The 25830-nt window shown below is 43.5% G+C and overlaps 1 protein-coding gene across 4 annotated transcripts in view; it reads left to right on the forward strand.

Moving 5' to 3' along the window:
- ADGRF5 (adhesion G protein-coupled receptor F5) overlaps positions 1 to 19403 on the forward strand; it is a 105766-nt gene extending 86363 nt beyond the window's left edge. For 2 of the 4 annotated variants that reach the window (XM_005860924.2, XM_005860925.2), the window contains exons 11-22: positions 1665 to 1835; positions 3584 to 3703; positions 3853 to 4062; positions 6243 to 6455; positions 8122 to 8280; positions 9265 to 9473; positions 11404 to 11583; positions 13335 to 14726; positions 15989 to 16030; positions 16129 to 16188; positions 16797 to 16881; positions 18758 to 19403. In XM_005860924.2, the coding sequence (XP_005860986.1) occupies positions 1665 to 1835; positions 3584 to 3703; positions 3853 to 4062; positions 6243 to 6455; positions 8122 to 8280; positions 9265 to 9473; positions 11404 to 11583; positions 13335 to 14726; positions 15989 to 16030; positions 16129 to 16188; positions 16797 to 16881; positions 18758 to 18837 (2921 nt within the window). In that variant the 3' untranslated portion in view covers positions 18838 to 19403. Of the gene's footprint in view, positions 1 to 1664; positions 1836 to 3583; positions 3704 to 3852; positions 4063 to 6242; positions 6456 to 8121; positions 8281 to 9264; positions 9474 to 11403; positions 11584 to 13334; positions 14727 to 15988; positions 16031 to 16128; positions 16189 to 16796; positions 16882 to 18064; positions 18132 to 18757 lie in introns of all 4 variants that reach the window. The other 2 variants (XM_005860926.2, XM_005860927.2) reach the window with 2 other exon arrangements.
- Positions 19404 to 25830: the final 6427 nt, after the last annotated feature.

A 25830-nucleotide genomic window follows, 5' to 3' on the forward strand; every position in this document is an offset into this window, starting at 1 on the left:
TGAGTCTGGGAAAGAGGAAATCACAGGGGGCCTAACAGGAGCACTTTCAGTGGAGAATAAGGGAAAGAAGGGAAATCGCAGCGGTTTGATAAAAAGTCGGAGTTGAATACTAAAGGTGGAAAATGCAGAAGCCTTGTGGTATGAAGAGAGGACGAAAATGCAGTGATGGCTAGAGAAGCTTCCAGACTAGGAAAGTTATTTAGAAAGGGAAGACAAGACCTGGTGGTTAGCATGAAAGAGCCCAAGGAAAGATTAAAGACATAAGGGAGAGATGAGTTAAAGGATGGCATAGGGCCTGGGGGAATTAGAAGACATGGATTTGCAAAAAAGAAGTGGAGGAGTGAGCTATAAGTAAGGACACTTGTGCATATGAGCTAGGAGGTAATTTAGTCAAGTGGGTGAAGATGAAAATCAATTTCATGTTTTGAACCATTTGGGAGACTGGGGAGAAAAGCTGGTTACATATCAATCAAAGTATTTCAAATATCACTGATTATCCAGCTAGGGCTGAAAAAGATGCATTTATGCTGGAGCTAATCAGAAGGTTTATTCTTTTTCTTTAATTTTTGGAAGGTTGGCAGTGTTTGAAGGATGCTTTAGGAGTTCTTGATAGTAGGCGATATTAGAAGAGGGAAAGAGTGGAGTAGAAAACATTCACCAGGAGGGTTATAGAGCCATAGGCAAGAAGTAAAGAGGCCTTGGAGGGCATGGCTTCTGGGAATGAAAAGCAAGGTATTGAAGAGGATCTATTTTGAAGGGGAAATAGCTGCTAAGCCGAGAAAGCATGAAGTTAAAGTTTCCAATAAAACATATAGACTAATAAGATGGAAAAAACTATGAAAACGTTTCTCCAATGAGATGAATATCAACTGTTCCAGTCTTGTTTCTTTGTCCTTTCAATAATAATAATAACAATCTAAGTAACCTGATTTTTTTCTTTCCAGTGGAAATCATGTCCAAAGACCTTGGTTTTCTTTCTTTATTTTTCACATTCTAACAACTGTCACTAATGGGGCAGGCCCCAGCCAGGCACCAGTCTAAGTGTTTATTTTTGTTTTAATTTAAATTCTTTATTGTTTAAAGTATTACATGAGTCTCCTTCTTCCTCCATTGACCTCTCCTTGTCCGCTCCCACCCCCCAGCACATGCCCTCACCCCCCTACTGTCTGTATCCATTGATTATGCTCATATGTATGCATATAAGTCCTTTGGTTGATTTCTTACCCCCTCACCTGCCTCCCCCCCCATCTTCCCTCATAGGTTGGACAGTCTGTTTGATGCTTCTATGTCTCTGGTTCTATTTTTGTTCATCAGTTTATGTTGTTCATTATATTCCACAAATGAGTGAGATCAATTATTTTTTATGTTAACTCATTGCACCTAACTACAATGCTGGGCTGTGGTTATTATTATTTCTCCTTATTTTACATTTGGAGAACCTGAGGCACAGAGCAGTGTAGTGACTTTCTCATCAATGCCCTGCCAGTAATTGCTTGAGTTTGGGATCTGTAGCCAGGCAAACTGGTTCCCAAGTCTGCAGGCCTAACCACTACACATTCCTGTCACCTCTCCATTCAGAGAGAAGAAACCTAACTTAATTGATAACTCTTTTTCACTGACTCGGCCTCCCTGTGACAGCAAAAGAACTGCCTGTGTCATTGCAGGAAACTCTGAAGAAGACTCAGATTCCAGCTGCAGCAGGTACACCCTCAAGGCTGACGGGAGTCAGTGTCCCAGTGGGTCGGCCGGAAGGACAGTCACCTACACGTGTGAGTTCATCAGCTTCCACGGAGCCCGAGGCAGTAAGAACATAGAAGTGACATTCACGTCTGTGGGTAAGGACTCTTACTAACATTTTCACCTCAAACCCAGGGCTACCAATCAACTGGGAATATCCCTGAGCCATAAAGCAGGGCCTTCCCTGGTGGTGGGGGTGTGGTTGGGGTGAGTCACAGAATGGGGAACAGGAGAGGATTCCCTCTGTGTCACTCCAATTCACACGAAATCTTCAACATGGGGAAGGGTAGGCTGGGCAGCTGGCTGCAGAGAGGGAACAGCCCGCCTTGTGCCGGTGCAGAAAGTGGACCCGGAAGTAGTTTAGATTAGTCCTATTTAATCTTGAGTTTACAAGGAGGCTGATGCCCCTGGTTCCCCCCTTTCCCTTCCATAGTTTCATTCTCCCTCCCTTGCATTCTCCTTCCCTTAGCCTGGCTCATTCCCCACCGCCCTTCCCTCCCCTGCCACCTAATCTAGGACGCATGCTTCAGAAAGCTTAACAACCTGGCACTTTGAGGTTATTTTACAGTTGTAACAAGTACTTTTTAATATTTCAATTAATTCAGCTTATTTAGGCCCCTTCAAAGTAGAAGTTCTTCTCCTCATATCATAAAGCATCATAACTTCAGCCCTCTCTGCAAAAAGAGGGCAGTCAAAGTTGTTTTTCCACCCATCTTAGAAAAACAAACTATGTAGCTAAATCATGAACAAGGAAGGACTTATAAATCAATGGACTTGTTACTCTTGCTCACATTTTCTGTTATTGTGGCCTGGCATTTTTATAAAGAGCAAGATTAGGTTTATCTGAAAACATTATTGCTATAGTTCATGGGTCTTTTGAGCAATGTGCAGTTGTCTGTAGTGAGCACAGTTGTACATGGCATGGTTCCACGCTGGGACCTGTGTCCGTAGGTGAGCTTTGGTTGTCTTAGGGGCATGTTTAGCCTCCGCTGAAAACCACTGGTCTGGTACTTGGACCTCATCTGAGAATCAAGAGAATGGGATTCACAGGTCCAGGAGCCTTTGCCTTTTCTCTCTTGCAGAAGCCACTCCACCTCGGAAAGCCATCCCTAGGTCACTGCAGCCAGTAGGGCACCGCCAGGGACACTTTAATCACGCTTTGTGACTTTGGGGCTGTATCTGAACACTTGAATCCCAACTTCTAAAGGGTACTATGGAAACCCCTGATTTTTCTGATGGTGACTGAGGAGAAGATTATACACTGATTGGAAAAGCAGGCAGCCTCAGTGAACTCCAGGCACGAATTGTTCACCTAAAAAAAGACAGAAATAAATGGCATTTTGAAATGTCAACTGTGTAAAAGATATGCTCTAAGAGCCAGAGGCAAAACTAGTGGAGCATTCATACAAGTTTTTATATTTGTAAAGGCCTTGTTAACATTCTCGGTGAATAAATCCTCATGAACCTATGAGGAAATTTTCAGAAAGAGGAGTAAATGTAGAGACTTATGGTTAGGGTGCCTATATGGCCCCGTTCGCCCAAGACAGTCCAGTGATCCCTTAAGCTACTTAAAATGTAGCTTCAGAAATCACTCTTGCTTGGACATAGACTCAGTGCTAGATCTAGGGATTAAGTACTGGGGATACAAAGACACAGAAGAGAGAGACCTGTTCTTGTGGGGCTCGCATTTTTATGGAGAAGAAATATAGAAAGAAAGAAATTAAAATACAATGTGGTGTAACTGAGACACTTGGTGTCCCTTGCGGTGTCGTGGAAGAGGTTGGAGGGGAGCTTGGGTTAAGTCAACATCCCTAAGTTTGCAACCTTTCGCCCTGCTGACCATCAGGAGATAAATCCAGCCACAAAGGGGAAGTGAAGGAGCTCCTGAGGCATGTGATGGAAATGAGTACAGTTCAGAGCACCACCAGGATCAGCCTAGAAACAAATAAAGCCCAGGAGCAGCAAGGTACCAATCCCGCGTTGACACAGTAGTCAGGACGGTCCCCGCTTCCTGTCTCTATCTTAAATTTCACTCCTGTGTTGATGGCGCCAGAAAGACTAAACATTGTGCTTGTTGTCGGTTTTCTTTTGTCTGTTTTGTTTGCATTCTTTCAGCCAACTTAACAATAACCCCGGACCCAATTTCTGTTTCTGAGGGACAAAACTTTTCTATAAAGTGCATCAGTGATGTGAGTAACTATGATGAGGTGTATTGGAAAACTTCTGCTGGAATTAAAGTACACCAAAGGTTTTACACCACAAGGAGGTATGCTGATAAAGCGGAGTCAGTGTTGACAGTGAGGAGCTCGACAAGGGAGTGGAACGGTGAGTGAAAAGCCAGTACTACTCTGCTGCCAGGAGCCCTGGAAAACATGCAACAGTAGTTCCCATCCACATTTCATGCAACAGCCCTTCTGGGGAGGATGTCATTATACCCATTTGACAGATGTAGAAACTGAGGCTCAGAAAGGATAATAAATACACCTAAGCCCCTATACCTTAAGTTGTAAAGCTAGGACTGGAACTTGTCTCTCTCATTCTAGAGCCCGTGCTCTTGCCATGAAGTTAAGAGGATTTTTTTAAAAATATATTTTATTGATTTTTTACAGAGAGGAAGGGAGAGAGATACAGAGTTAGAAACATCGATGAGAGAGAAACACCGATCAGCTGCCTCCTGCACATCTCCTACTGGGGATGTGCCCGCAACCCAGGTACATGCCCTTGACCGGAATCGAACCTGGGACCTTTCAGTCCGCAGGCTGAGGCTCTATCCACTGAGCCAAACCGGTTTTGGCGGATTTTTATTAAAGGTACTTTTATCAAACTCATGGTAGTGTTTCACCCAATTGCGGCATTAAAAATCTAGGTAAAAGGTTTATTAGGCCTGGATCCAAAGGAAGGAACATTTTTATTTCCTATATTTCTCTGTACATTATTCATGTTGGGAAGATATGCAAATCTTTGAGAGGGGGGTAAGAGAATTTGATTGAGCTACTGTAATAACAGCTGACATTTATTGAGCCCTTACTATGTGATAGACACTGTTCTAAGTGTTAAAGTGTGTTAATTCATTTAAAACAGTAAACTGAGAGGATAATGCTATTATTATCCCCATTTTGCAGATGGAAAAGCTGAGGCTCAGTGAGGTTAAGTAAGTTGCCCAAGATTATGCATCTCGTAAATGGAAGTGCCAGGATGAAACTCTGGCTAGTGGCTAATTCTGAACCACTTCACTCTGACGTCTTTCATTAATTGTAAGGTTAATCAGCCCGGATTCTGTGAGTCCCCGGTCTTCTTCATTTTTTCCTATGAAGACCAGGCAACATTGTAGAAATAACTAGTTATTGTTTGACTGTAGTTAAATATCAGGAAATGAGAGTATTTCTCTCCTATGGTGAACTCACACCTAGTTCTGTCCAAGTTGCTCTTTCCTTCTACTGGACAATAGCTTAGGAGGAGCCATAGCTTTCCCAGTCACAGGCATTTATTAAACATTCTCATACTCAAGTGCTAAAAAAACCTAGTCTTAACTAACTCAACTACACTTTCATTTTAATGGAATTTAAATTTCCCTTCCCTCCCAACAGAATTGAAAGGAGTTTCTTCTTGTTTCTTGTTCTGCCTGATTTCCCTCCAGCTAGTTGCTTTTCTGGCTTCTCTAGACTTGGAACAAAGAGAAGAAATGTAAAATAAAAAATAAAATTAGAAAAGGGTCTTACTAAATTGTAGGTACTCTTCTTATCTCCTGTACTGTCCCCATGATAGGTGCTCAAATGGTGGCTCAGCCTCTGATGAGCCCTAATACTCAGTGGGAAAAGGTCCTTTCAAGAAACTCAACCCAAGTACTGTCCACAGTCCACTCTGCCACACCAAAAACTGGGCATGCAGGCTACTCCTGCTGCTGCCTCCCCTTTTACTCCAGCAAGGTCAGCCAGCATCTTTTAGACTTTTCTAGATAAGAGTGAGACATCAGACATCTCATTCCAGAGTACAGAGGCTGAGCTCTCTCAAGAAATCTCTCTCTCTCTCTCTCTCTCTCTCTCTCTCTCCCTCTCTCTCTCTTGGTAGTGCCATGGGGTCCTGGAAATTGAGGAGCCTACTCAGAGATGGAAAGAGAGGGCATCACAGTGTTCCACCTGGGTGACAACTCTCTTCAAAGAACTTGCCACCCCAGCACACACCAAATTTCCCATTCATTCCCTGGTTAATGAAAGAGCCTTGGTGTAGGTATTGGGAACCTGTTTTGAAACCCGATTCCCCCTAACAGAGTGTATGACTTTGGATAAGCCACTTAATTTTATTTGAAAGTAAGTGAATATTTAGGTGGCCCTCGGTTAGTCCTTCAAATACAGACATAGAGCACTCAGGAGGGGAGTCTATCAAGCATGTTCTTACTCACTGTCCAGGAAGTCTTGACAGGGCAACTAAGCCTCTTCTTAATCTCAGCAAACACCTTTTGGGAGTGATGACTTAATTCCATCTCATTCTTGCTTCCTTCCATCCAGGAACCTATCAATGCATATTTAGATATAGGAATTCATACAGTGTCACCACCAAAGATGTCACTGTTCACCCGCTGCCTCAAGAGTCGAACATCATGGTTGATCCTTTGGAAGCTTCAATCCCATGCACAGGGTCCCATCACTTCAGGTGCTGCGTGGAGGAGGATGAAGACTACAAAGTCACTTTCCAAGTGGACACCCTGACCTTTCCTGCTGGTAAGATACCAACTGCTGAGTTGTTAGGACATAGTATTTTTTACAGGGAGAGTCTAAAAGTTTATTCTTAAAGTAGACATGGGGATTGCTTCAGAGACAGAATATGACAGAGTGAATTCCAAAAGCCATTATTACCTTCTCTTTTGCTTTATTTGGCTTGTGGTAAAATCTTGAGAGTTTGTTTTTTGAGGGAGCCGTTGAAGACAGTATTAAGGTACCTTCACAGGTCTTCCACTTCCTCAACATAGCTGACTAGACATTCTGATAGGCCCTCCCTCCAAGCTATGAATCAACATACCATAAAAGTACCACAAATCCTCTTAAATGCACAGCTGATAATGCAAGAAAGGAAGAGAGATAACCAAGTACCAAACATAGAGGAAAAACTAGAGATAATGTTTTAGCTAAAGTTGGGCTTCCTTGGAGGCATCTGCCAATATAAGAAACCCAGAACCTTGGCTTTTAAGGCTCTGAAGGCCATGGAAGAAATGGTCTTCCTCCCTATTGCAATAACTAAGGCACCCCTAGCCCACCAGCACAATGCCAGGACCCTCAAAAAGTGACATGCTCATTTAAAAAATAGACTAGAAAAGCAAAATTCACCTGCCAGAGTTAAGAACTTAGCCTTATCTCTAGGTGAGCAAAAACTTTCCCAGAGAATTATAACTGCCTTGTCCTCATTCAGGTTGGGGGGGGGGTTGAATTTATACTACCTATGTGGTCCAGGAACTCCAAACTGAAGAGGTGAAATGGTCTATTGGTAGCACCCTATGGCACTTGGTAAAAAAATAAGTTCAAATCCTCTCTGGTAGAATGTCCCATCATTCAAGATCCCTCAGGATTCCTACAAATGAAGGTCAACCAAATATGAACTCACACACCCAAATGTCAAAACACAGACACCATCATGAGCAATTTACATTTATTCTTTCAAGAATTATTCTTGAAGACCTGCTCAATGCAAAACATCAAAGTAGGCCATGAAAAGGAGAAAACACAGTTAGAGCACATATACTAATATGTAGACGAGCTCCTGTCATAAAAGACAATGCATATAACAATAACTATTCAAATGAACAATACAGATCAAAAGAACAATGGAAGTTCAGAAAAGTAGGGACCAAGTGAGTCTGGAAAGTTTAGAGAAGATTGCATGGTATCAATCTGGAATCAATCTGGACACTGAAACATTCAGACATTTCCACATTCTGTGTTTCACATGCATTCATCCAGTGCTCTCTCAATGTGCCAAACACTGCACTAGATCCTGGGAGGTGGAAAGAAAAATAAGACCAGGTACCTTCTCTTCAAGACCTCATGGTCTAGTGGAGGAGACAGATCCATAAAAAGGCGACTCTCAACCAACATGGTGAAGGCAAGACAGGATAAAGGCTCAGGACCTGATGGGATTACATAGGACATTCTGAAAGGCATTCTGAGTGTCCCAAACTGTGTGGGCACAGAATGGTGAGGTTTTGCTAGCATGCATGCAAGTGTGGGCTTGCTTACTTGTAGGCTGGAGGCATTTAAAAAACCACATTAAAAATCATTATAGCACATTCCTGGGGAAATCTTGCACAAGTGTATCCATAGAGGATCATTTTAACAAAATGTGTGCTTCGGAGACTCATGTTGTGACTTAATTCTTTCAATCATTCTGCCTTAGCAAAAGAAGTTCATGGAAAGCAAGCGTGCTACACATTCAATTTCATGGCAAAATCAATAGTTTCCTGGTGTCCAAAACATGTCGACGTGTTCTGCCACTTCACCAATGCCGCTAATAATTCAGTCCGGAGTCGGTCTATGAAGCTGAATCTGGTGCCTGGTGAGAGCATTTTCAATTATTTTAAAGCGTTGTACTCATGGGCAGGAATTTACCTATTTATTCACTCCCACATTCATCCATTCTATAATAGAAGTTGAGCACCTTCCTATGGCATGCCTTAGGCTAAGCATGGGGGGTTTGAAAAGAAATAAGCCACGTTTCCTAGCTCCATGCTCAGGGAGAGATAGATGTGGTCAAGAATGTAAGTGCTAAACTAGAGACTTTGTGGGTAGCCAGAGAGGCTGCCTGGTGATAGATAGGTGGGGAGGAAGTGATCAAGAAAGTCGTGCAGGTGAAGTCATATTTCAGCTGAGTCTGGGAGGCTACCCACTGCACAGGGCAGACACGTGCCTGAATTCCAGCTGGAGGGATTCTGATTTACTTGGGCTGTAGTGAGCCTGGATGTTGGTATTTTCTGAGCTCTCGAGGTGATTCTAAGATGCCAGAGTTGAGAATCCCTTGGGTGAAGGCATTACAGTGGGGCCTTAACTTATGAGTTTAATTCGTTCCGAGACCGAGCTCATTAAGGAGCTCGTTAACTCAAATTACTCTATCAACTCAATGCAAAAAATCGGCCGAGAGACAGCTGGTATCTCAAAAAATTCATTAGTCGGGACACTCGTAAGTCAAGACCCCACTGTATATCCCTAAGGCTCCTGGAAACCTGAATATCTCTCATTTGGCTTAGCCCATATTAAGCTCTCATTATTTTCCATGGCTGAGATAGTCCAGGCAGCAGAGAGAAGTTTCCCGGGGCCTGGAGGTGGGAAATAAATCCTGTTAGGAAAAGCAAGTGCAGATTAAAGTCAGATGCGTATGGAAAACACTAAGAGGCTTTGGAAAGCCAGGGACAACATAAAGACTGGCTACCTCCAAAAAAGTCACTGAAAGTAAAGGGGAAATGAGTTCAAACATCAGACCCCATTCCCACTTTCCTTTCTCCTCCTTTCAGTTGTCCCTTTTATCTCCACATTTTCAATGCAGGAGAGAACATCACATGTCGAGATCCCATAATAGGTGTGGGGGAGCCTGGGAAAGTGATCCCGAAGCTCTGCCGGTTCTCCAACCTGTCCAGCAGCCCTGCGAGTCCTGTTGGCGGGGTCGTGACCTACAAATGTGTGGGCTCCCAATGGGAGGTGAAGAAAAGCGACTGCATCTCTGCCCCAATAAACAGTCTGCTCCAGCTGGCCAAGGTGATCCTCAAAACTTTGACTCTGAGGTCTTCGTGGGGTCATCTGTCTGGCTTATTAAGTCTCAGCACTAAGGAAAATGGGCTTTGGGCTGGTTTATGTTGCTCTCAAAACTACTTTTATTTGTTTCTTTCCTAAAAAAGGACAAACCGAGAAATGCTTAAAAATTGGTTTAAATACAAATATGGAGGTAACAAAATATGTGTTTTGCTTTAAAAACAGCCATATACCTTTACCTTGTCTTCTCAGTACCTTCTATTCATTGCCTGCAAGGGGTAGGTAGTATTATCCTCACTACCTGCTGTCCTTTGAATAATTTTTATATTAAGCAAATAGCTCTAATCTTTTAAGAAAGAAGAGCAACATAAACAAATAAGATAGATGATTGCAAAAAAAAAAAAAAGTTGGGCTTTATACTTTTACAGGTCTGAGATTTCCTCAATCCTTAGAGGTAACCAGTAGTTACAGAAGAAGGGACTAGCTTACCTTTCTTACCTAGAATAGAGGTTACTGTCATGTAGTAAGGGAAAATTCCTTTCTTTCCATCAAAATAGATACATGCCACCTCATACTTAAGTTATTGAAAGTTATAGACTCCTAAAATTCCATGAGTTACAATAAATAAATACTGATGAGGCAACTAGTGGGGTTATAGCAGATGATGACATCTTCGGACAGCTGGTTCCAAATTCTCTCACCCTTGGAGGGAGAATTGAGGAAAAGAGGTGATATTGACTTATGTTTTATCTGGTTCTCCTCTTGTCTTATACCAAATTCATTAAAAATACCTACTATGTACAAGACATTATTATAGATGCTATCAGGGTAAAGAGGCCAAATCTGATTTGATAGATAATATGACATTAAATATACATTAATTTTGGTTAGGATAATCGGGAAGTGCTGCTTGAAAAACTTGGCATCTGAGTTGGACCATGATGGACAAAGCATTGGAGATATAAATTATCCTAATTGAGAAAGATAGAAAGTATAATTTGGACTCAACATTGGGACATGGTACCAATTCTAGATACTTAGATACATTGTCAATATAACAGAGGCATGCCGGCCTATCACATTCCATTAATTTATCCATTCAACATATACTGTTGAAAACCTGCTGTGTGCCAAGTTAGATGACTGTACTATGTTAGATATTATGGGATATGAGAAGAACAAAAAGAAATATAACATATTTTTTTCACATTGTTAAGGAGATTATATTTAATTGGAGACATTGAAATTAGAATACAAGATGACTTTCATAAAAATATCACAAATGTGAAGTATACTAAGTAAGATGAATACTTATGCATTCAAAGGAATAAATTTCCGTGTTGGAACACTCATCAAAGTTCTTCATAGAGAAGATCTAACCTGAGTTAATTCTTTAATTTTAAGTATGAGTTAGATAGAAAACACAAGTGTGATGATTACAGATAGGGTGACAATATCATTTATCATAGAGACCAGGACACTTTTAGAAAATAAAAGAGGGTCTGTTAATAATTACATGGTGACAGAAGTTATATACCAGAACTGTTCCAGGAAAATTGGGACTGTCACCCAACAGAGGAAATGATTATAAAAAGGAAAGAGTAGCCAATGTGCTTCCATACGGACCATCTAAGTATCAGTTTCATTCAACTTTAATCTAGTTCTCTAACAATCACACCTTTTTTTCCCTCAATCAGTCATCAGGTTGACATATGTTTTTCCGTTCTCCTATGTGTGAGGTCTTATGTAATATTCCATTCTGAAGGGCACACACAGTTTAAAAGAAAAATAAGTTATTTTATGAGATATACTCATGGGTATGGATAAAAAAGGAAACTATGTAGGAGAGATTTTGTCATGGACGGATCAGCATGATCTGATGACCGAACTGATTGACAAGTGTTTTGTTGGTTTGTGTTGGCTTTTGTGTTGCTAGGCTTTGAGCAAAAGCCCCTCTCAGGACAAGAAGCTGCCTACATACCTGAAGGACCTTTCTGTCAGCACCGACAAGGTGGCACATGAAGTCAGTTCATCTCCGGGGAACCTGGGAGCCATTGTTAACATCCTTGATTTGCTCTCAACAGTTCCGATCCAAGTGAATTCAGAAATGATGATGGTGAGTTTGTTTAAGCCTTGCAGGAGTTTTGGGGCCTTGTCTTTTCACCCCTCAGGACTTGTGGTCAAGAGAGATAACACCTGCCCATTATAGCTTCTTCTCTGTCATTTCCAGAGCAGTGTCCTAGTTATGAGAGTCACATAACATGCTCTGCCACCTATGGCTTTTAGGATATCAGGGGGTTCCCTATTTTCATTTTGGGACTTTAAGAAGATTTCTTTAGTGAATCTCTGCTTTAATATCTTCATTAAAATAGAATGAATTGTTATCTTCTTTCTAGGAAAAGTAGGAATTAAAGGTTTTCAGAATAGGATGCTCAAAGGTCTAGCACTAAACATGAACTTTGAAGCAGTCAGGATTCTGGGAGGAAAGAGAATTCACCCGCATGAATGCTGATGAAGAGACTTGAATGAAAGGTTGTTTCAAGACATAAAGCCAGGATTTTAAAAAGGGGGTGGCGGGGTGAGGTATTCAGAGACCAACAACATTTAGGAGCCATTACTATCCCTGGGACTAAAGGAGAAAGAGGAAACAGTGTACCCACAGCTGAGTGAGAGCTGAATCCCTGGATGAGGGCTCACTCAGCAAGAGCTATAGTCTCAGAGGGACATAGCTATTGCCAAAGATGTGCTTAGATGGTGTGGATGGGGGAGTGGGGTATGGTGGGTCATAGAAAAATCTATTTCAACTTGTTTCTTCTCCCATCATCCCGTCCCCTGCCAGTGCTTCCCACTGGCCAAACCCAACCAGGGATTTCCTAGGGCTGCTATTCCAAATTGCCACAAACTGGGTGGCTTACAATGACAGAAATTTTTTCTTCCAGGGTTTTCAAGGATAGAAGTCCAAACTCAAGGTGTCTGCAGGGCCATGTTCCCTCTGAAGGCTCCAGGGGAGGAGAGTCTTTCCTTGCCTCTTCCAGATTCTAGTAGTGCTAGGCTCTTGTTGGCTTGTGGCTGCTTCCTTCTAATCTCTGACTTGCTCTTCACAAGACCTTCTTTCCTCCATTTATCTTCTCCTTTTCTATCTCTTATATGGATAATTGTCATTGGATTTAGGGCTCACCTAGGTAATCCAGGATGGTTTCCTCTCAAGATCCTTACCTAAATTACATCTATGAAGACCCTTTCTCCAGATAAGGTCACATTCACAGGGTCTGTGTATGGAACATGTCATTCTGGGGGCCACTAGTCGACTAACTATAGGGCTCATAGTTTCAGAGAACAAAAGTTAAAAAAGGGTAGAGAGATTATATTGAGAGAAGGCACACATAGAAAATGACAAGCCCGAGTTTATGAGAGAGAGAATCAAAATGTTTAGCAAAAAAAGAAAGATGCTTTTGACAACAACAGCATTGCTCATTTGATGCTCAGCATGTGAGAGGGTCTTTTGTGACTACCTTGTGGGTGAAATGCCAGCCACCAAAAAGCCTTTACAAGCTTGAGGTTAAAGATAAAATAAAACAATTAATGAAGCTCTCAGCCAGCCTACTGAATTGGCCTTAGTGGGTGGTTGAGAGTGGTTCTCACTATCACTTTTGCTGAATCTTTAACTAAGTCTCACTGTCTTGGAGACCAACCCATCCTCTGCTAACTCCCTGCCATAAGAAGGTGAGTCCCAGGTCCCCACAGCTTGTGATGCCTCCTTTTCCTCTTACCTGTACTCACTCAATCAGCTTCCAAAGAGATGGTATTTTTTCTCTTGTATAATGGAAAGAATTGATTTGATTTGATCCCATGTCATGTCAATTACAGAATGTTCTCTCTACGGTCAATGTCATCCTCGACAAGCCCATCCTGAGTACGTGGAAGGTGTTACAACAGCAACAGACCAATCACAGCTCACAGTTACTAGATTCGGTGGAAAGATTTTCCCGAGCACTACGGTCAGAAAATAGCACCATTTTGTCCATCTCCCACACTAACGTGCAGATGAGGGGCATGGTAATAAAATCTGGCTCTCCAAAACCCTACAAACAGAAGTTTGTTTTCTCAGACTCCGATCTCTGGGGCGATGTGGCTATTGACGAGTGCCATGTGGAGAACCTGCAGCCAGACACATCTATTGTCACCGTGGCTTTCCCAACTCTCAAAACCATCCTCGCCCAGGATACTCAGGGGAGGAATTTTGCCAACAGCTTAGTGATGACAACCACTGTCAGCCACAAAATAACCGCTCCATTCAGGATTTCAATGACTTTTAAGAACAACAACTCCTTACGTGGGAAACCACAATGTGTCTTCTGGAACTTCAGCCTCGCCAACTATACAGGAGGGTGGGATAGCAGTGGGTGCTATATGAAAGTCGATGGGGACAGTGTCTTGTGCAGCTGTGACCACCTAACATCATTCTCCATCCTCATGTCTCCTGACTCCCCGGACCCTGATTCTCTCCTGAAAATACTTCTGGATATCATTTCCTACATTGGGTTGTGCTTTTCCATCCTGAGCTTAGCAGCCTGTCTAGTTGTGGAAGCTGTGGTGTGGAAGTCAGTGACCAAGAATCGGACTTCCTATATGCGTCACATCTGCATAGTGAACATTGCAGCCTCCCTTCTGGTTGCTGACATCTGGTTCATTGTGGCCTCCACCATCCGGGACCATCACTATGTACTCAATGAGACAGCTTGTGTGGCTGCCACCTTCTTCATCCACTTCTTCTACCTCAGCGTCTTTTTCTGGATGCTGACTCTGGGCCTCATGCTCTTCTACCGCCTGGTTTTCATCCTGCATGATTCAAGCAAATCCATTCAGAAGGCTATTGCATTTTCTCTCGGCTATGGCTGCCCTCTTATCATCTCAGTCATCACAGTGGGTGCCACTCAGCCTAGGGAAGTCTACACGCGGAAGAATGCCTGTTGGCTCAACTGGGAGGATACCAAGGCTCTGTTGGCCTTCGTCATCCCAGCGCTGATCATCGTGGTGGTGAACATGACCATCACGGTTGTGGTCATCACCAAGATCCTGAGACCTTCCATTGGAGACAAGCCCAACAAGCAGGAGAAGAACAGCCTGTTTCAGATCACCAAGAGCATTGGGGTCCTCACGCCACTCTTGGGGCTCACCTGGGGTTTTGGCCTTGCCACTGTGTTCCAGGGAAGCAATGCTGTGTTCCATATTGTGTTTACCCTCCTCAATGCCTTCCAGGTAAGTTCTGAAGTGCCAGTCTTGCAGGAAGTATCTAGGCAGGTGGGACAAATTAATGATAGAAACACAAACAGAAGTGGGAATGGGGAAGGATTTTAGTTCAGAGGAGGACCTAGCTCTAAAGAGCAGTAATCACAAGAACTCAACAAGGTAGAAAGGACACGTTCCTCTGTTCCCATAGAACCTCATACCTCTTATCACCTGCATTATAATTTAGTTGCACATGTGACTCTCTTCTAAATGCCCTGGTAGTACAAGTAGGAGGAGAGTCCCTTCCCTACACTGGATTTTGCTATTTACCCAACATTATCTTGATGCCATCTTTTATCTCCTAAAAGAAAAAATCCTCTATATAACCAAGTAATCGCTCCAGTTAATTGCCACAAGCATTAAATGAGATCGCTCTTTGAGAGGTCAGGGACAGCATCGGTCTTATCTATCATTATATACCTAGTCCCTAAAAATGACCTTGGCCCAAACTATGTGCTGAAAATAACCATTTGACAAATGAAATGAATGCTATGCACCACATAGAATGTTCTCTGGAAGCACTTGATGAAGAACAAAAGAATGAATGTCTTATGTAAGGTGGACATTCTGTTCTATTAAGCTAAAATGGAAAAGACGCCCTCTTTGTTCTCCTGCAGTGCATAACTCATTATAACACAAGCCGATAGGTTAGAAAAGCTTCAGCCGAGGTACAGACAACAAGCCTTTGGAGCACAAGGAAGGAAATGCTTAATTCTGATCTCAAGAGTGGATGGGTAGGAAACACAGGCCCCCATGAGCTGGTGAGGAGGTAGGAGGTCTGGAGGTGAAGTTGAGACAACACCCCCGGATGCAAATTCTAATTTCTGCTCCTGGGCCCAAGACTCCAAATTATAGAGCTCATGTCTGATGACATTTATAATATGCCTTGACTAGAAGTAAATGATTATTTCACCCCATGGCTCAGGCCCTCATCATACTATGTGAGGGCTGCTGTAGGCATAAGAGCTATGTCTAATAGCATAACCAGCAGGACCTCCACTTCACAATTGGGGGAAAATAAGGAAATAGAAAATACCCTGATAACATAAAACATTTAAAGTCCCTTGGTGTGGACCTACTGCATCTCTTTTAACATCATGTACTAGGCTCACTCCATAAACACAGGTGTGGGAAGAGGTGGTACAAATTCAATGCCAGGTTAGCAATACTTCCTATTTTGCTGAACAATAGAATATAAGTGAAATGCACTTCTTCCCAATTCATTTTTTCAGGGACTATTCATTCTGCTCTTTGGGTGCCTCTGGGACCAGAAGGTAAGAACATGACAATTTCATGCTCCTGGAAAAGTCTGAGGTGCTCATGGCAAGTAGAATTTATGATGGCTTTTTGTTGTTCTTGTTAAACAATGCAGGTACAGGAAGCTTTGCTGAAAAAGTATTCTCTGTCAAGATGGTCTTCACAGCACTCCAAGGTAACTCTTTCCTTTGTAGAGACTTTTGAGAACCCCTCTCTCTCCACAACTAGTTTTGGCATAGATGATTCCAATGTTTTTGCTTCTCGCCTGATTCAACCTATTACACACGCTATGGAACTATCATTAAGATGCTGTCCCCACATCTTTAAACAGGGGACAAATAGCACAGATAATGTCAACTGGAGGTTAAAATCAAATTTCAATGAGAAGTAAACAAGGAGTGTCTGATGAAACTCAGGGCCGTAGAAAACACAATTTGAGAAATAATGATGAATAAAATTTTCTATAATTTGTTTTGGAAAATAACAATTGCACTCAAATATATTTCCCTGTTTACATATGTCAGAAGATACTAAACTCTATAACAAAAAAACATTTGAAAGTTATTTTTCTAATACCGTTGATGATATTGCAGGTCGCACGGGGCTCCCACTTGATTGGTTTTAAGGAGAAATTCATGGTTATCCCTGCTCTCACCTTGAAGTGGGATGAGAGCTATTCAGACAGCGACCACTAGAGGGCAGAAAATGAATCCGACTAGAGAGAAAGCAGGGCCTTGGTCTAACACAATTTGCATGTAATTGTCTTTTTTTTCTCGTTTCTAGTCAACATCCCTAGGTTCGTCGACACCTGTATTTTCTATGAGTTCTCCGATATCAAGAAGATTTAACAATTTGTTTGGTAAAACAGGTAGGTAGTGACCCCTAGGTGCTCCCTGGGTTGACCCAAACAAATTGCCCTGATGGGGAGATTCAAACCCCTGCTTTCCCAGTCCTCACTTCATGACATTTACAATGGCCTCATTGGGGGCAGAGGTTAAATACAGGAACTTGCTTAGATTTTTCCCAAACCACCAGGAGGCTGGTACAGAAGGTAACTTTCTTCAGTGGAACAACTAATAACTTATGAGGAATAAGATTTGGAGAATCTAGAAAAGCCTGCAGACAGCTGTCTGTCAAACGAGTATCAACCCTAACAATGGGGATGTAAACTGCCCGCCTTGTCAAACACTGACCACTCTTCTATTCCTGTGAAATGCGACTAGGTGGGTCATGTTTCTGGGCTGTGGTGCAGCAAAGAATACGTTCAGAAAAGCATATTCTAGAAGCCCATGCTCCGGGTTCCTTTTTTTTTTTTTTTTTTTTTTTAAGTGGCATGTTTACACATTGCCATTTATGAAATCACTCATACATGTAAGAGGGATCCCCAAGTCAGCTATGCTATCCGAAACATGCACAGGTAAGTGTCCACCTTGGAGGCACACAATAAATAATATTAACGGCTTTGGGCAATGGGTCTCAGCTGTTTGGCAAGTTGAAACTCTGTGCCACGCCACTACGATCTCCATGAAAATAAGCAGCACAGTTCCTTTCAGCTTCTTGAAACCAACCAGGTCTCACACATGTGGACTCTAGAGTCGTGTCGATGTTCCAGAGCAAGGCTTTTCGTTGTTAAAACTCCAGAGGACTTGGTCTTTCGGGTTTTAGTTTGAGGCATTACACGGAACTGGAGGGCGTTGGCTTTTGATTTTGAAGGTCACGGATTGGACCTGCTGAGAAGGGACGAGACCCTCAGGGTGTGTTCGCACTGTTGCACTTGACCGTCACTGTCGCTGGAATGTGTTTGCCCTTTGCATTAAAGGGAAACTAGGGGAAAGTCTATGAAATGATCCCACGTAACATGGAAGGCCAAGAAAAGCTGTCCATTATTTCTGAATCACACAGACAAAAGTTGGAATTGGAGCTGTTTCCGAGGTCCCAGGGCCTGGGATTCCCGGTCATTGCCACTTGGTAGCCTCTCAGGTCATAAATGCAGCTCCCGATGACCTCGTCGAGGGGTCCATAATCACTGTGACTTTGGTTTATGTTGCCAGCAGCCCCACAGGGGCCCCCAAGCAGTGATGGAAACCTTGTTAGCAGTGGCAGTTCACCAATCTGATGGTAGGGTGGCCACTGTGTCCCTTCCCTTGCTCGACACATGTCCCCCACTCTCCCTGTGCTTAGTCCCGGCTTCCTGCTGACACAGCCTGTGTGGTGGCTCCGGGTGCCCTCCCTGCTGCACTCGCTCTCAGCACTTCTGTTAGCATCCCCTGACTTCTCCTCTTTCCTGGTCTTGCCTTTTCTTCCCCTATAGTTTTCTCTTTTCTTTCCATCTCTCCCTTCCCCCCATCACCTTCAACTCAGCTTCCAGACCCTTCCCAAGAGCTTCCCCAAGTCACCCCAATCCAAGGGGACCAGGAGGTTCCCTCCTATGGATGTCCCATGCATGTGGTGGCATGTGGAGGGCTGCCCATGTGGAGACTCTCTGTCCTTTGTAGAAATCTGGCTGCTGGTGTGATGGGAAGTAGTTAGCGCTTGTCTTGTCGGCTGCCTCGCACGCTTGAGAATGACAGATTTGTCTGTTCTCGGGCACTTGAGGAGGGCGGGCATGGGTTTGATTCTGGCACGGCGAGCTTACCTGGCTCTTGGACTAGAGCTCCCCCTCCGGCCTTTAAAAGAAGTCTCCCCACCCCTTCCGTGATCTCCCAGGCTGGTCTTTTGGGCTAAGCTGCTGTTCTGTGTTTCAGGAACCTACAATGTTTCCACCCCGGAAACAACCAGCTCATCCTTGGAAAACACATCCAGTGCTTATTCGTTGCTCAACTAAGAACAGGAGAATCCAACCCATGTGACTCTTGGGGAACAGTGGCTGTGCTCTCAAAAAGAGATCCTTTCAAAGCCCTGGGAAACGCATCCTCTCCACAGGCTTCTGGGAGCTGATGCCGAAGAGACTTTTTCAGTAGGGAAGAGCCTTTCTTGTGTAAAGAGGGACGAAAAGTAATTGTTCCATTTATTTTGCTGCCCCACCCCCACCCTTTGTGTGATACCAAATGTGTATAGTATTTAAGTGAAACTCAACTTTCCCAAAGCCCAACTCTCTGTCTATATTGTAAAATAGAATTTCAAAGAGACATTTTCACTCTTCACATGTTGGCCACAAAGATAAGCTTTCATTAAAATAAGTAAAAATGCTAGTACCTAGGAAATACTTTAGTGAATTCAAGAAAGGAAGGAAAAGAAGGAAGGAAGGAAGGAAGGAAGGAAGGAAGGAAGGAAGGAAGGAAGGAAGGAAGGAAGGAAGGAAAGAAGGAAGGAAAAAAGGAAGGGAAAAGATAGAGAGAAACAACAGTAAGAACCACATTTTAAGATTTCCATGTTCATGATTCAACACAATTACTAGACAATACAACATTGAGAATTAAGAGGTGGCTCAAAAATGGAAACTAAAAGAAAGCCATGAAAAAGTTTAATACCTTCCTGGTATTTTCTTAGCAAAGGTGGGGGGGGGGGGGGAAGGGGGGGAAAAATAGAGAGAAAATTACATCATCAGGATGCTTTCAAGTGGATAATAATATTGACCAGAAATTGCATGGAAGGAGACATGATCCTACATATCTATTTTTTTGCATTTAAGGTTTGAGCTAAGTGGAATGAATATGCAAAGGAAGTGTGATAAGCATCCTTTATATGATCCAAGCAAGTCCAACTGCTGATTATATTTTTATAGTTTATAGAAAATTACATCATCAGGATGCTTTCAAGTGGATAATAATATTGACCAGAAATTGCATGGAAGGAGACATGATCCTACATATCTATTTTTTTGCATTTAAGGTTTGAGCTAAGTGGAATGAATATGCAAAGGAAGTGTGATAAGCATCCTTTATATGATCCAAGCAAGTCCAACTGCTGATTATATTTTTATAGTTTATAGTTTTTTATAGCTTATCAGAAAAGCCTTATGTTTTGGTTTGTTCCACATTTTGAAAGCAAAAAAAAAAAAAATGTGTATTTTTTTATCCATTAATTGCCAAATGTGATACATTGCACTGAAAACAGATCCCAACTGTCATATATTATATGTAACAGCTTCCAGGTACTTCTCTGTGCATTATAGACTAGATTTTAATAATCTACAGCACTGTATATTACTGTTATTGTTACTGTGGATCTAGTGGGCTTTGGTGTGTTGTGTAGCTCTCTGTGTATTAACGCTCTCAGTCTTTAAGTCTCCAGACCAATATACATGTAGAGTTTTGTACAGTGTAACTTGTGTTCATTCCAACCACTTGGAAATCTTCCGGAAAGTTCTACAGCTGGCTAGTCCAAGCTCTCACTGACACATCCCCTTGATGAACAGATGGTGGAGGTTTTCCCAAGAATTTGATTATTTGTGATTTGTGTGTGTGCATGCCTTTCATACAAATACAAATATTTATTAAATTTGCATCGGTATTAAAGTCAACCATGTGCTGCAGCTACAGCAACTATATATTCCAACCAAAGTCATCATGAGACAATAAAAGTGGGACTACCTGGGAAATGGGGGCCAGGCGCTCCTCATTCAGACCAAGGACCTGCCCACCAGGAAGATAGGACAAAAGGGGCTGAGATGCAACAACCATTAGTTTATCAAGGTTCGAAAGAGTTTTCTTTTAAAATTTTAACTCATTAAAAATCTCTTTCTTTTAATTCTAAAGTTTACCCTGGCTTTCTTTTCTTCATGGGGGGTGTGGAGGAGGGTGGCAGGTGGAACAGATAGAAATATTAACAATGTTTAAAGTAAATGAACTCTTTATTTCTACATATTCACGAATGGCCTAGACATGACTCCCATGTTTGCTGAAAGTTGTCACTTCATTATTCCAACTGAATAGTTCATTATTTAAAGCCCCTAAGGGAAATGATCCTTAGGCTACAACATTCTCCAGGGCACAATCAACTGTGGGCAGAGCTCAGCACTGAGAAGGTGGAGGACCCGCTGAAGTAGAATTAGACATTAGGGAAAGATTGGCTTTGGCTGATCGGGTGCCTGGGGTTTTATCAGGGAGAACAGAGGCAGGGTTACAGCACAGTGTTAGTCTTGACAGGACCAGCCAAGGAAAGCAGAGAGCTGGCGAGGAGGCTGTGGTTCTCATGTTCAAAAACACAATGGGACCAGAAACACTGAGTTCCAGCCCCTTCTGTAGGGCTCCTTTGGGAACCATTGAGGTTGACGTTGTGAAAGGAACCTCTGTAATGGCAGGAACCTTTGGCAGCGTTCCACAGAATGTGCATCTGGCCGTCTGCCCACATTCGTTAACTGAGGCACGTTCCCTTACTACATATGCGCGTGCACGCACACACACTCCACCCGAGGCGTGCATGTGCCTCCCACCTCATGAGCCACAGCACTGGATGCAAATTCCAGAAAAGCTATGTAAACAAAAAGTTGGAGAAACAATTTTTGGTTTTCTCTCCCACCTGCAAGATACATAGTTCAAGCCCTGCTCTTGGCCAAGAGTATCCTAAACTGAGCAGTAGAATTCAAAGCTGTAAAGGAGCGCACCCATGAAGAATTTGTAAGTAATTGTATGAAAGTGAGCAATTGGTGACATTGGTTAACAAAATTATTCAGGTCTCAGGTGCACAATTCCACAACACATCATCTGTACACTGTATTTATTGTGTGTTCACCACCCCAAGTCAAGTCTCCGTCCATCACCAGGTATCACCCATACCCTCCTTCACCTCCCCCCATCCCCATCACGTCACCTCTTGAATGAGTCACATGTTCACCATCCTTTCCCCTGTTTCTTATTGTTTGTGTGGACAAAGAAGGGAATGAAGCGTTCATGGATTGTTCAGGAGTAGGTTGCTCGGGCCAGAAATGAACACAGTGGGAAATCACAACCTTTTGTTGTTTGTGTAAAGAACTTCAGAGGGGCTTGTGTTGGAAGGTTAAAGAAAAAGTTATAAAGAGAAGAGAAAGATTATAGCAACCAGTACGTGCAGATGCAGGGGCGGAGTTATTCTGAGGGGAGTAGAACAGGAAGTCACAACCATTTGGGAAGAGGAAATTGGGGTGGTCGTGGAAATGTCATGTGGGTGGAATGTGTTTCATTTGTGGCATGTGATGGTAATGTCACACGGTTTCTGCATCCCAAAGGGACAGTCAATGACTCAGGCCAACAGGAACTGGATTCCCTGAGTGTGCAAAATAGAGGAGGGGCTTACGGTGGATAGTTCTCTCTTATGTATTTTTTTTTAAGTCAATGAAAATATTGTCTCATCATTTCAAAGATGTTAGCTTTGAAATGAGGTGCTATAGGTTTCTAAAATTAGAATTTAGGATTTAAAATCCTATCTTAGTATGCCAGCACACAGTTATGTTTTCCTTTCATGCTTATGATAATAAAATATTTTACAAGAGCTGGTAAAATATCTAAGTTGTCTGCTCTTTTGCCATCTGTTACTGTTGCTGTTTCAGGCGTCGTCCCCTATGTCAACCACAATTTAACTCCATTATCTGATCAGTGAATGATCCCTTACATTTTCCAGGCATGGGAGATAGAGGAGGGGCGGTGCCAGAAGCTCAACCACTAAGCTCAGTTGACAGACAGTGCTGATGCCTTTCCTGGCACCATCCACACCCCCACTCAGCATGTGGAGCCCAGAAGCTTACAGAGGGTTTAAACAGGGGTCCTTGAAGTAAAGCTTTTTAGGACCTAACTTTGCGGGAAACAAACAAACAAATGTTTGCTGTAACTTTTGTGTGTGGTCTGGCTGGAACCCTCATGGACAGCTGAAACAGAACCCTGGGAGTTGTTGGCCATAGATATTTCCCCATATCTCCTGTATTAGTTTTCTATTGCTGTGTAGCGTATTACCACAAACTTACAGGCTTACAACAGCACTCATTTGTTATTGCACGGTGTCTGTGGGTCAGAAGCCTGGGCATGGCTTAACTGGGTCTTCTGCTCAGGGTCTTACCTGGAGGTCCTCCTCCAAGCTCACTGCTTTCGGGCAGAATTCCATTCCTTGTGGTTGTAGGACTGAGGCCCTCAGCTTGCCCTCAGCACGCCCTCAGCTCCTACAGGTGTCCTGCTGTCTCCTGCCAGGGGCCCCTCTCCACAGTAAGACATTTTGCTTCTTGAAAGTCAGTAGGAGAGTTTCTGATTTAAATCTCTCTGATCTCTACCCCTCTCCACAGTTTGCTTCTTGAAAGCCAGTAGGAGAGTTTCTGATTTAAATCTCTCTGATCTCTGGATTCTTCTTTAAAGGGCTCACCTGTTAGGTCAGGATCATCCAGGATAATCTCCCTTGTGATTAATTCTAGTCAGGTGATTAGGGACCTTAATTACATCTGCAAAATCCCTTCATCTTTGCCGTGTAATATAATTTACCCGGGGGAGTGATATATACACAGGTCCTGCCCACAGTCAAGGGTAGAAGGTTACGCAAGATATTTCATCAGATTGTTTAAACAAACCAACAAAGCGAGGACCCACGCTGCTCTGCAGAATCTGTATGAGGCGTTGGCTATGGGTATGTGACCTGCAAACATTTATTTATCCATGAAGGTCATCACACCTAGAAGGGTCTCTCTTGCAGGATCAATAAGGAAGCTCTCACGCTGCAAATATTCTGTCTGCTGAATATGCAAATGTGAAGGATGTCACCTTTCCTAAAGAGATGGCTTGGAAAAGCTCGATTTAACCAGATGAGAAGAGGCACACCCACTCAGGAGCTGACAGCCTTCCCCAGCATGCTGTGTGCTGGTGGGCCAGGTAGAGCGAGCCCAGAAGCTAATGTGCCCTGGACAGTTAGGCCAGCAGATCAGAGACCGACCCACACAGGTGCCAGCCAGGCTCTGAGCTTTTATACACCTGACCTCCCAGTCCTTAGAAATAAAGTCAAAATGCCCCTCTCAACTGGGCACTTCTCACCCTTCAGACCTGCCCATGAAATGCTGCCACCTGCAGCCTGCATTGCCTGCCCACAACTGGCCATGGATCTCTCATGGGGTTAAATGTCTGCCATCACATATTTGCATGGGTCGGGGCAGCTTGTCTGGAGTGCCCTGCTCATTTGAACAGATTTTTTTTCTTTGTAAGATGATGTTACATCATTTAGAAGGAAGATGTGCATTTTTGTATTTGGAAGACTTTTCCCCCCTTGTTTTATGGCGTTTATACTTTACTAGTCCAGACAGGGAGAAAAGCATGCTTCCTACAAACACTTTATAGGAGAGTGACTCTAATGTGAGTCACATTTTTAAAAGTAGGTAAAATCAATTTCAATAATGCATTTTATTTAACCCACTATATCCAAATCATTATTTCAAGATGCAATTAATACACTGATTCATGAGAGAATTTACTTTTTTTTTTTTTGGTACTAAATCCAGAGTGTCCTTTACACTTACGGCACACCTCAGCTGTCACAGCCTTGTTTCCATTGCTTAACAGCCACACGATCCAGAAGCTACTGCGCTGGACAACCAGCGTTAGAGCACAAACCAGGAACAAAGGCTTCCTGCTACTCACAACCGCTGCCTCCCGTACCCCGCCAACAGGGTGGGAAAATACAGTGAGAACAAGGCCTGCACCACATCACCCGGGCTGGGCTATGCACAGGCTCTGTGCATAGAACCCCTGCCCGTCCGAGCTGGCCTGAGAGCCACACTGACAGAAATGCCCCTGGGCCCAGAAAATCACAGCTTCACATCTTCCCCATGGGCTGGGCTATGGGCAGGCTCTGTGCATAGAACCCCGGCCCCTCCGAGCCCGCCTGAGAGCCACACTGACAGAAATGCCCCTCGGGGATTGCTGACACGCACAGGACCCTGGGCCCAGAAAATCACAGCTTCACATCTTCCCCAGGAAGGAGGAACTGCCTGGGGATCCCCACCGGCCTTCTGTCCTGAAGGACGAGCTGGCTGTGTCATTCGTGTGGCAAGGCACAAAGAGCAGGGCTCCTGCACCAGGCGGATGCCCTTACTCACTCATGGGACCCTTCTCTAAACTCCTATGGCCCTTGGTTTGCTCATCTGAAAAATAAGGAACATTCTTATCACCTCTCAAGGCTCTTGTCAGGTTCACAAAGCAGAGTTTGTACAAACATGTTTTGTAAACTATCAAGTGTTGTGCAAATAACAGATTATTTCCACATCTCTATGGAGGCTGACCCCAGGGGAGCCATGGGGAAGGGACATTAAGCCACCTTGTCTGTAATGAGGTTCCAGGGCAGTTTAAGGCCAGTGCCTTGGGGTCTTCAGAAGGGCACTGGATCCAAAGGACACTGGATCAGGCACTCATGAGGGAGTGAGGGAGTGCTAGAGAAATTGCTGACTTCGAAGATTTCCTTCAAGCTAATTCTGTATGGGATGAGCTGACTTTTCTTACAAGGCCCCAAAGCACACATGTAAATCGGCAGAGTTTTAATAACATTCCCCAAAGAGTTGCCTTCACACTGACCTTTCATGCTTCCCTCTTCCTTGCTTCAGAATGCTGAGTCACCGGTCATGACTCAGCTTCTAGCTACCCCGCCCAGAGGGCACATATCAGATCCCTGTTGCCCAACAGTATAGTCTGAGACCCAGGCCTGTCCCCACCCCAGGTGCCTTCAGCACTCCTCTGATGGGGGTAGGAAGTGGGGGCAGGGAGGAAGCCTGTGACTATATCAGTGCCCTTTAAGCTCAGGCCTGGAGACCAGATGGCCCCAGAGGATGAACGTGTGGGGAAGTGGGAAAGCCTCCACAATTGTGATTAGTGGGCTCCCAGGGGATGTCTGCTCTAAGTAATGCCTCCACAGCACCAAATGGGTCCACATGCAGACT

The sequence above is a fragment of the Myotis brandtii genome, unplaced genomic scaffold (genome assembly GCF_000412655.1).
Source record: "Myotis brandtii unplaced genomic scaffold, ASM41265v1 scaffold143, whole genome shotgun sequence".
Classification (NCBI taxonomy): Eukaryota; Metazoa; Chordata; class Mammalia; order Chiroptera; family Vespertilionidae; genus Myotis; species Myotis brandtii.